This window comes from Pseudochaenichthys georgianus, chromosome 9 (assembly GCF_902827115.2).
Source record: "Pseudochaenichthys georgianus chromosome 9, fPseGeo1.2, whole genome shotgun sequence".
NCBI lineage: Eukaryota > Metazoa > Chordata > Actinopteri > Perciformes > Channichthyidae > Pseudochaenichthys > Pseudochaenichthys georgianus.
Window position 1 is genome coordinate 14,105,285 of NC_047511.1, and position 11,875 is coordinate 14,117,159.

Here is an 11,875-nt window from a genome sequence, read left to right on the forward strand (position 1 = left end):
TAGCTCGAAGGCCTGCAATTACATCATCATTCAGTTTTGCAGCGCCCCACATATCGGGGCCGGCATTACTCAGAGAGGCCTTTGAAGAGTTTGGCCCAGCCCTTGCTCTCTCTCTCTCTCTCTCTCTCTCTCTCTCTCTTCTTCCCTCCTCCCCTCCACCACCCCCTCCCTTCGGCACTGCCTTTGATGTTAGCGCGTGGAGTTGCACCAAGCGTCGCGGCCTCCCAGGCCTCCCCGCCTCGCCTGATCCTATCTGCTCAGGCGGCACATTCATGTGGTTTACACCCGCAGCACGACTCCCGGCAGCTATTCACCCAGCCCTGCAGGCCCCTCCCTGATCAGGGTCCAGGGGCTGGAGAGGGATGCAACATGGCCTGAGCAACCGGCGGGGGTCGAGGGGAAGGACAGGAGGAATTGTGGAGGCTTTATCAAAGCCCAAGGCTGTACTACAGAGCTTTTATTGGCAGGGTATGTTAGTGAAGGCACTATATTTGTAGATTCATGAAAGGAAAAGTCACACCTGACCTCAAGGGATTTCTGGAAGGCTTTGAAAGATTGAATCAGAATGCCTTGGCAGAGTCTTACAGAAACTGGGATTTAGATGTCCTTTAAAAAATAAATATAGTTATTTCAGAGAGCAGTCTTTAGGCAAATAAAAAAAGACAGCACAGAGAAAAAGAGAAAACCCTGTGCGCCAAATATCTTCAGCATACCCATGGAGATGACATAAAAAGAAAGCACATTTTTCATTTAAAAAAATCTAGGGCACATATATAGGCAACAGGAAAAGGAGGAGTTGGGAAGCTGCAGTGATATATCTTCACCGGAGCTAGAGGACATGCGGCAGTCTTATGAGAAAACGATGCAGAGATAACCCAGCATGTTCTCGACCGACCAAGCAAGCCCGATCCATCATTCCTCTGGCCCCATTGTGTTACAGCAGCAGCTTCCTTATTACTTTAACAACTACCTGCACACAGACACACACACAGCCTCTAGAAGCCATTGTTAGATGTAGTGTTAAGGCAGAGATGAACATGATGGGATCAGAGCTTCCACCTGAAACTGATTTGTCTCCATCTGGCACCCCTGTAAATGACCTTTGCCACGGTTGTGTTGGAATCCATTAAGGGAAATGAAAAATGGCAGGATTTCTGAGAGAGGGCCTGTCAGGCGAACCCTCACAATATGAATATGATGCATTAGGGCCGATGGTGACAGTGTGCACAAAATCAGTAACGGCTACCTAGAATGATAGAAACTGAAACACGGGCTTAAACCTATGAAAACGACAAGAGGGCACAATCTTCCTTCATTAAAAGCAACATTAGGTGTTGTAGGCATACGAGGCTGATACTTATGTAAGGATGTACACAAAAGAAAGAACATTGAACCCGGTCTTCTTGAACTTGAGCGAGTGGGATGGATCTTTTGATAAGACCTTTCTTTTCAGAAAAACAAATGTGAGTAGTGAGAGGACTGAGGGCACACGGATCTAAGTATATTAAGAGGTAGGAGGAGAAAGAGGCAGATGGAGTGTAGTGCTCCGAATGAGATGGACTCCCAGTGCAGCTACCTTCCTAGTCTATTGGCAAAAAAATACAACAAAAGGAGAGGCTGGCGTTGTGGCCTTCCACGTTTAGTCAGCACATTCCTGGCCGACAACAAAGCATGCCTCTGCCTGGATGAACCACTGTGAGCATTGTCATTTCATAACCCTCGACCCCTTATCCTTTGTTTTGCAGACCCTCTGTGTCAGTGGATAAAAATATGGGCTGAGGGAATGGAGTGGGTCTTTCAGCTCGGTTTCATCAAACGCAGGGGCTAGTCAGAAAGAAAGAAAAAAAACACTCCAGGCTCTGTTTCATCTTTGACTCGTTACAAATGTGTTTCGAAAATAACTCCAGTGAAGACAGGCTGAGTAACGGAAAAAAACGTATCACCTGTCAAAGCGTGACATTATCTTATGGTACATTTCCCAGCACTCATCAGAGAAAAATTACAGCCTTGGGGCGAAGATGAATTAATATTTCCTCATCATTGAAGCATAAAGCAGAAGACAAACACATGACGTTCAAACAAATGAGCTCGGACACATAATCAATAGCAGATCAGGAGGAGAGCGTCATGGGGGAATAGGGTTCCCCTGCGAGAGGCTTGGATAATGGAGAGAAAGCAGCAGCGAGCACCAGCGCTGACTGCTAATCTTTCTTTGAGTGGAACATCAAAGGTCGGCTCAGCCACTCAGCCCAGTGGAAACTAACATAGCTACTGGAGCCACCAGTACCAACTTGCACTCGTTCCAGGTGGAGCTGAGCAGATTGTTTGGACAAAATTATGCAATTTGAAGATGTTGAATCGTTGTGGGAATATATAATGTATATATATAATTTTTTTTTAACTTTTTTTGGCTTAATAACTGACTTAAAATGTATTGATTACTTAAAATATTTGTTGACATGCCGTTATTTGTAAGATTACAGCAAATGAGGGGGAGGGGGTCAGGGTACCAAGCAGAGTTACAAAGTAATGCGTTACTGTAATAATATTACTTTTGTCGGTAACGGAGTAGTGTAACGCGTTCAGTAATCACACTACAGTTACTAACATTGCCCCGACACGCGTTACTTCGCTACTTTTATAAAATCAGTCATAATCACACTGACAGACAAGAGGGGTTTCCGCCGCAGGTTTATATGTACGTAATCTGCGCGACTTGCGCGTCCACATCTCCACGTGCAGTGCTGCATAAACATGGCTGAGTCAGCGATAACTTTCGAGGGGTGGAGGACGTATGCCCATTATTTTGAGTTCGTCCGAAGAATAGACAGGAATGTGCCGGTGAGGTGCAAACTGTGTCCAGGCCAGAAGCGGTTATCCACTGCTGTAAACACCACGTCAAACCTCAACAAACACCTGCAAAGAACACATGCTAAGGTGAAGCTAATAGCTAAGGACCCCCGAACCCAGAGTGAGGATGTTGTGAGTGCGCCGCCGCCGACTCCGAAGCAGCAAACATTTGAATTTTGAGGACCGGTAACCAAAGCAGAGATGGACAGACTTGTAGCATCCTTCATAGTAGAGGAAATGTTGCCCATTTGCACAGTGGAATCACCATCGTTCAGATATACTGCGCAAAATACAGATAGCAGGAGACAGAGGACAGCCACGGTCAGATAGGAAAACAGTCAGGAGCTATCTGGATCAATCTTATGCGACAATGGAAACTGAACTAAAGAGAACATTTGAAACTTTAGCAGTCTGCATGATCTGCCTGCAGGGAGGGGCGGGCCGGCCCTGCGAGTAAAGTAATGAGTTACTTTATGTAGAGAGAGTAACGAAGTAGTGTAATGTATTACTTTTTTAAAAAGTAATATGTAATATATTACTTTTTTTTTGTAACGACCCCATCTCTGGTACCAAGCATTGTATTTCATGGTCTGCAGCAAAAAACCCTGAGCCACCAGGACAACCATATACAACTGAAGTTCTTATAATTAATTAGTATGCTGGTTGAGAAGAACTAGGTGTAATTCTCACTTGAAGTCATACACATACATGCATTATAGGATAATGACACATTTTGGCTACACCAAAAAAAAGAGCAGACTGGTGGTGGTAGTGGTGGGTAAGTGTGTGTGTGTGTGTGTGTGGGGGGGGGGGGGGTGTCAAGCAAGAGAAAGAGAAAAACAGTTTAGTCTGTTCTATTCCGAAAAGGGGAGAAAGGCAGCCTCAAATTACTTTGGCTGGGACATGAAAGTGAAACAGGGTGGCGGTTAAGAGACGATAGCACTTAAAATCCAGCTGCGACCGCCAAGCCAATAAATGGAAAAAAGTAGGGAGCAGCACTTTTAACCTTTTAAACCAGCGTTTGTGTACTGCTACTGTTGCTTTGGCGCTGGGAGTGGCCCGGTCCCTGGCACCTCCCGTCTGGGCCCGGCCCATTATGGCCTCTTGGGGTTTCCAGCCTGTGGTGAAAAAAGCGTACTGGATGCCTTAAACCACTAAAGCTCTCATTATAGTCTAAATGCAGCGCGACGTAACTCTTGCCAGCTCCAAGGTAGGAGCACCAGTATTTAAGCTCATCGTTGTCTTAGCTCAAAACCACGACTTTCCCCCCTGCACATCCAGTTAGAAAAAAAACCAGCCACTTCCACAGAACCACATCACGAAGTCTACCAGCTATAGTTACTGGGACCTCATGTGCATGGAGATGAAGTTCAAAGGTGAAACAGCTCATGGGTGTTGGGAAACTATATCCTCTTCTTCCTGTCACTGTATTCAGGGGATGTCCCTTCTGGGAGGAAGTAGGCGAAAGCCACATTATTCCCTCTGGTTCTGGCCGACGACAATATGAGTTCCATCTGGTCCTCTCGATGCCCCTGCCACGTCCCTACTCCTCACTCACATGCGGACAGCATGGGCCCATTGGAAATCAGAGGCAGATGTGCACTCATGCAGTGCATCACAGTTCATCTTGCTACAGGAAAGACAATGTTGGCGTCCGGGAGACAATAGAAAATGATGAGAAGCAGATGTTGTTCCCGTCGCATCAGACGTGTATTAATCAGGATGGCTGTGTGTGCGCGCTGTCAACATGTGGAGATGATGAGAATGTGGCAAAACATGGTGACCAGCCGTCAGAATGAGGGGTTGTGCATTGTAGAGTCCATTCAAGAAATCAGATTACATCTAGTAGCATAGTGCTTTCAGTATCATCTGCTATTCCAGGTGGCCATCTTCACACCTGGGTGACTCAATGAAAACCCCTTTACCAGGGGACAACAACAAAAAGAGTACTAATATCTGGCTTTTGTACTCAGTGGAAAAGGTTACAATCGCCATAAATCTATCGATCATAAATCTATCGATTAGATTTATGATTTGAAAATGATAAAAAGTAGGGTAGACATGTGGATATTATCCGGCTGAACAAAACGTGATCCGTCTCTTCAATTTGTGTCAACCACAGACCTTATTTCGAGCTATTTTCCAAAATCCTATGGAGAAATTGCATTGGTTTTTGTCGAAGGAACCGGAAGTGGTAAAATGCTAACTTACTTCCGGGTTTTAGGACGCGTCACTGTGGCACATATATGTGATGCAAGTGTAAACAAAAATAGGTCTAAAAAAAAAGTAAAATCACTTGACATCGGGTGTATGATTATAACTTGTAAATTGCAAAACATACACTTAATATACTCCATTAGGTGACCAGACTCCATTCAGACAACTGTTATTTTACCTCGCTGATCTTTGTAGAACACACTTTCTTCAAAATAGTCGGGGAACAAAATTATAAAAATCCTCTTTGAAAACGGAAAGGCATACTTGTCTACTTGTAAGTGGAAAGAAGCATACAGCTCTTTTTAATGGATGTTCACAGTATAACAAAACTGCAATTACACATTGATTTTGACTACGAGGGGACAAGTTGGTCATGCCATTATTTGCCTCATGTAACAGGCTTAGGTCAAAACTGCTGTTACTATGCGGAAAGGTTTAGCAAGATATCCATAACTGTGATGTTATGTCAAGTATGTCCAAGTCCTCCATATCTTTGTTTCTCTACCAAAAAAACATTTATTATGGCCCAAAATTGTGCTGTTTATTATGTTATTTAACTATTTGTAATCTGGTAGTCTAACCAGGGAGTCTTTAAGTCAGGGACAAGACGTGCTGCATACAATTATCAACATGTCAGGATGGACAACCTGTCAAGTATCAAGAATCACAGTTAAGAGCCAAGGATGTATTACACTCTAAAGTTGTCTTAGGGAAATGCCTGTTGATACACACACAAACAAACACAGACATAGTCTCATGTCTTCACAGAGGGATTTAGGGAGACATTGATTACTTTGCTATTAGCGAGTTCAACTGGAACAATCAGGGAGCTGGTTTGGGAAGCCTGGGCACTGTGGCCAGATCTGTGTCATCATGCTTCCCCCCTTAGAGCAGAGGGAGAACCAAAATAAACTTAATTTATTATTTTTGCCCCCCCCCCCCCCCCCGGCAGCGTTTGCCACTTTTTGCAGTATTCGGGCAGAGCTGAGTGTTAGCTTTAGGGAATTAGCAAAGGCAAGTTGGAGTGTAGGAGCGGTGATCGTGGTTTGGTCCTTGCGGAGGAAGGAACCGATACCTGCTGAGGTCTGGCCACTGCTGTACACACAAGGTAACGCAAACCCCTCAGGGCTCTGTTCAAACAGCAGCAGAGAGGACTAGAAGGCACCATACACCTCAAGCACTCTGTTCAAATGAACACGAGATGGCAGAGGCCTTGTAAGTGGGAAGAAAAGTCGACAAGTGCAATGGCTGCAGAGGTCAGTGCGGACAACTGGATGCACAGGAAACTGAATATTTATGTTCAACCTAATTCCAGTGTAAAACTATATCCTTTACAACACCACAGCAATTTCCCAACACGTTCCTGCAATGTTATTTCACAAGTTGAAAATATGCAAGTAGGGAATTTGATACCAGTTGAAAATTACACTCTTCAGGTTGTATGGTTGTTATTCCTTGTCAGTTTCAACTTCCATAAATCTTTGGTAGAATACATGTTGTAAGAAATTCAGGAGAGTGCGTCGTGCTGAACAAACTGCCCCTCATTATAGCCTGACAAAATATAAGCTGCCTCTAAGTGGTCAGAAGCTATGTTAGCAAAGAAAGCAAACCTAAATAGATGCGGTTTGCGATGTCAAGCTGAGGTCCGACATCTCTGTGTGGTTACCGAGTGGCGCCAAATGGCCATCACTGTGTATAAACAGGGGCCCTTTTTGTGCTGAGTGTCCCCTCCTTTGATCCCCACATATCGTCTTCATTTCAAAGTAAGAGGAAAACAAAAATACATATGTGCTCTGAAAAGATGCGGCTGAGTGGGTGATACAGACATTGCTGCAGAGTGATAAAAGGAAGGTGGTGCGAGATGTTTAAACTACAAGCTCATCATAATTAGAAAAAGTCAAAAGTGCAATTAGTCGCCATCTGAACCCAGATAACTCACGGTAGCGTGATGCAGACATTCTACAACACTGTTGAGCTTTCTTGTGATGCAGCCCACCAGTACGCACTTGACGCAACATGGTGAACTTGCTTAAACTCAAATGTGTATTTGCAGCATATAAACAGCCCCCCCACCCCTCAACTCTCTGTCTCGCTCACCACAGGCTGCATTGTAACCCGGCCTCCCACCACAGACCAATGATCTCATGGAGCTCAATCGTTTCTTATGTCTGAGGTCACACTTCAGCAGATACTGGCGTTCACACGACCAATGAAAACAATAACTCAACTGCTGTGGTTTGGTCAAGTATTCTTCATACGGTGACACCTCAGTGTTCATCTTGTGATGTTCCAATGTCAAACTTCACATCAGAAGAAGCCTTCATAATGAAGCGCCATTCAATCAATCACAGGGGACTGAACTTGTTGGCTCAACTGTCAATCACAATCTTCATCCAAATTAACTTGATGTGCATAAAATACAGTTTCATAGATACCTCCAGATATAAAAGCAACCACTTCAAAGGGATGATATAAATACTGATGTAACTTAAAGTGGCTTTCCAACATTTAGGAATAGTTTATGATCCCTTTATCAATAATAACAAGAACATGCTTAAGATCAGTAGATAAAACGTATGTAAATCTGTGGCACATGACTAGACCCCAACACCTTTGCTGCCTTACAAGCAGTTGCCAAGCCGATTGGGCAAGAATTATACAACTTCAAATAAACACTTGGTTCTGGCGAAAAGCTTCATATACAAGTGACTTGTGGATCCAAGCATAGCCAGCTCTAGCCAAGTGCACTTGTCATGTTTGGGGCCAGGAAATGAAAGATGGAAACATGGAGTCTTCTTCCACAATGACTACTTGTTTATCTATTGTTTGCATGCGTTTATAAAAGACTCAGAAAATGGTTACATGCAAGGCTAAAACAAAAACATGCTAGTGTTGTTGACTGCTACATAGTAACAGCCTACAAGCGGCGGGACTAGTGGGTTAGTTTACACTTAGCTACAGTCAATACAAATAAACATATTCCACTAATAAAACCAACAATTCAGATTAAAAACAGCATATTAGTCTAAAACTCGCCACTGGATATGAAATACAGCCAAAACTAAGCACATAGCAGCCTCGTAGCCTTGTTGCTGTTGTTACACGCATGAAACCTGCTCGGTAAAAGTTTACTAACTTTGTGCAAGCAGTGGGAGACTCGTTACTTTTTAGGGAAGCTTCCGAAACGCTCGTGTTTCGGGATTAATGCAATTAACCGTAATGTGCACAAGAGAGCTCCAGACATCAACAAAATAACCTGCAAGAGCATGTTTTCCCTGTGAATGAATTCCACAAGATAGGAGCCATCTTGTGACCGCATATGCTTGCAAGCTTAGTACCATCCTCACACCGCCTGCATGCGCGCACACACACACACACACACACACACACACACACACACACACACACACACACACACACACACACACACACACACACACACACACACACACACACACACACACACACACACACACACACACACACACACACACACACACACACACACACACACACAATATACAACTATTGTCAACCCCCCAGCGTCTGTGGAAAAAGTTTTAATAAGGGCAGCTTGGTAAAATTACACCCCGCGTCCCGGTAGTATTGCTCGGGACTGCTGCTCGTCATTCCCCCCGTAAAGAAACAGACTTTACACGTACTTGAACGATCTCCCCCTCCGCGCTGATAGTGGCTCCTGCTTTGGAGAACCGTCCTTGCAAACCAGTCGTGTACGTAGTATAATCTCCATTGGGACTGGACTCGAACAGAACCACTTCCACAAAGGCAGTATCCTTGGCAAAAACCGTACCAAGAGAAGCGGCAACCACGAAGATCACCAGGACCACCGAGTCGGGTACACGATCTGAGCCTCTCCGTGGTAAAATCATCATCTTGCCGGCTGGATCTTCGCCGATCGGGACATAATTTCACACGGATTTATTAATCGGGTGTAGGTAATCGATCTCAGGTCTACGCGGGCAACGGGGGATGCGTCAAAAAAAGGCAGAATTGTGCAATAAAAGCTGAGCCTGGGCTGGAGCGTGTTTATTTCACCACTGCAAGCCTTGTCAATTACATTGCCTGCAAACGCTCTCTCTCTCTCTCTCTCTCTCTCTCTCTCTCTCTCTCACCCCCCCCCCCCCTTCTACAAAGCGGATCTCCTTTGATCTCAAAACACGTGATTATTTTTTTAGTTTTTTTTCCTCTCTCTCCCAAAAGGGATATATCCCCACCCACCAATCTTTCTGACCCTCTCCGTTGCACTCCCCACTCTGGAGTGCCAGCACTCAGTTAAGGAGGCGCCGCAGATTTTGCTGCTCTGCAAATAGGGGGACTTGTTGTTTGGAATATACCCAAGTCACACGTTTCGGTTTGACTAAAAATATTGTTTATTGGGTTGATTGTGAAGCAAAGGCAACGTTTGCAGCTGTTGTTTCAACAACGGGTATGAAAAGCCACCCAGTGTTCTTTCCCCACGAGTTTGACACGTTTTTGGCTGCAGTTCCACCTTAAAATAAACATTACCCTCTTCAGGACGCTTCATGATTTAACCCGGCTAATTTTTCAATCTGATTTAGATTTGCTCAACTAGAGGTCACAATATAGTAAACAGTTTGACTATTTTCATTTGAATTGAGATTTTTTCAGGAACATAATATTTTTGATATATACAATACATATGTTACCAAAAATCTCATATTTCATATTATTATCATGTATTTTTCCCTTCCAATCTGTCTTTCAGTCATTAATTGTAATTGTTCTATTGCACATGAATTAAAGGCAATCCACATGCATACCAGTCTTTATAGATCTCCAATTAACTGTTTATTTTGATCTTCAAAGTAGCTGCCATCCTCAAGACCAACCTGACAAGCTAATCAATGTAATCATAGATAATTTCAGCCATTTAACAAACCGCTTAATGTTTAAATGTAATTTGACACAAACAAACTGTTGCTGTTTTTTTTATGCAGAATAAGACAATTATTTCTCAATCAGTCTTTGTTCAGTATAAAGAGTCTATTGTGAAACTTCCACGCTGGCCAGTTTCTTAGGATCTTCTGCCTGGTGACTTTTTTTCAGCCTGTCAGACTGCTCATTATGTGTCATTATATCTGTTCCTTATGTGCAAATAAGAACACTGTGTCTTTAAATGATGCTTAAAGAATAGAAACACACACACACACACACACACACACACACACACACACACACACACACACACACACACACACACACACACACACACACACACACACACACACACACACACACACACACACACACACACACACACACACACACACACACACACACACACATACAGCTCATGGTGCCATGCAAGGGACGACGAAACTGTACATGCATTGTTCTGTCTTTAATGTACGTAACAACACTTAAAGGCGACAGTGGGCCTATATGTTTTCAGTCCACAATGGCCTTTTTGTTTTTACATAATAAGGCAAAAATTGAAAAATACCACTTTAGAAAAGCCTGTTTCCTTTAGTTCTATAAAAAGTGGACAAATTAATGGTGAGCTCTGCACAGTGATAGAAAGCCAAGAAAACAAGGTCTCATCTTGCTGTCAGCTGTGTGGCAGTGTGATTATGAAAACCAACTGTGAGGACCTTTTAGGGTCTCTGGAAGGATGGTCAACATGTGTTCGGACTCAAAGAAATAAGAAAAAGAAGGCAAGGAGGAAAACAATTCAAAGGCGAAACTCAAAAAGTTATTCAGCGCCTCCGGCAATAATTCACTGGATCACCAATCACATTGGACGTCACTTTGTTTCATGAATCCTGATTCACACCACATGTCCAATTTCTGTCTTGTGACAATTAACGCTCTGTTTCAGTTTTTCTCAGGCATGCACATGGGGTACAGATACATTACATAAATACATACAAGAAGGATGGAACTGTAAATGCACAATGCCTGCAAGCTCTGTTTTGACAGTCAATTAGATGCACTTTATCAGCTTGCTAATGGGCCATAAAATGCAAGAAGGCAACAAGTGATAGGGATCCAATTACTCAGAGGGTCTATTTCCTCTTTTATTACAAGTCTGCCCTCTGCTGGTCCATAGGAAAATGTAAATCAAGTAATCTTTAAAACGTCCTTTCCGAAGGCAAGTTGGATGACAGATTTGTTTAATGGCCCTCTGAATTACATTCTAGACCAACATTGGCCTGGACCTCAAATAAATAGGGTAAGGGACCATTTTGACCAAATGTTTATTATAACATAATGCCCACATTCTTTGGCCCAGTGAAAACGTTGAAACAAATGCAAAGTTGAGCACATGGAAAGGCATGCTGACATGACGAGGCATTGGGTGAATACAAATAACAAATAAATACAAAAATAATATTTTACTAATTATTTTTTTGATTATATATTACGTTCTTACATTTTTTGTTTATTGATTTAAGATATTTTAATACCAAATAGTATGGCCTTACTTTTAGATTAATTAATTAAATGCCTTTTGATACTTTTTTATGGATATGCAGTAACACTGTATTTTCAGGTTTTGCTTTTATTTAAAGTATCTGTTTGGGGACAATCTGGCCCTTTGTTGTTTAACATTTTTTCTTTTCCTTTTTGACAAATTGTTCCCCTCTTCTCATGAGGTTTTCATCTGGCAGCAGCTGTGGATCCTCTCCTGACGCCCCACTCTCCTTCTGCATCAGTGTCTAAACTCAGGCCACGCTGAGCAGAATCAGCTGTCCACATGTTTAGGCTGAGAGAGTGCGGAGGATGAGAAGGACTTTGAGAGAGGATAGCTGGCCGTAGTTGTGGG

The 11,875-nt window shown here is 43.2% G+C and overlaps 1 protein-coding gene across 2 annotated transcripts in view; it reads right to left on the reverse strand.

Annotated features, from left to right (window-relative positions):
* znrf3 (zinc and ring finger 3) overlaps positions 1-9,182 on the reverse strand; it is a 71,158-nt gene extending 61,976 nt beyond the window's left edge. For both annotated transcript variants that reach the window (XM_034091044.2, XM_034091043.2), the window contains exon 1: positions 8,730-9,182. In XM_034091044.2, the coding sequence (XP_033946935.1) occupies positions 8,730-8,960 (231 nt within the window). In that variant the 5' untranslated portion in view covers positions 8,961-9,182. The remainder of the gene's footprint in view (positions 1-8,729) is intronic.
* Positions 9,183-11,875: the final 2,693 nt, after the last annotated feature.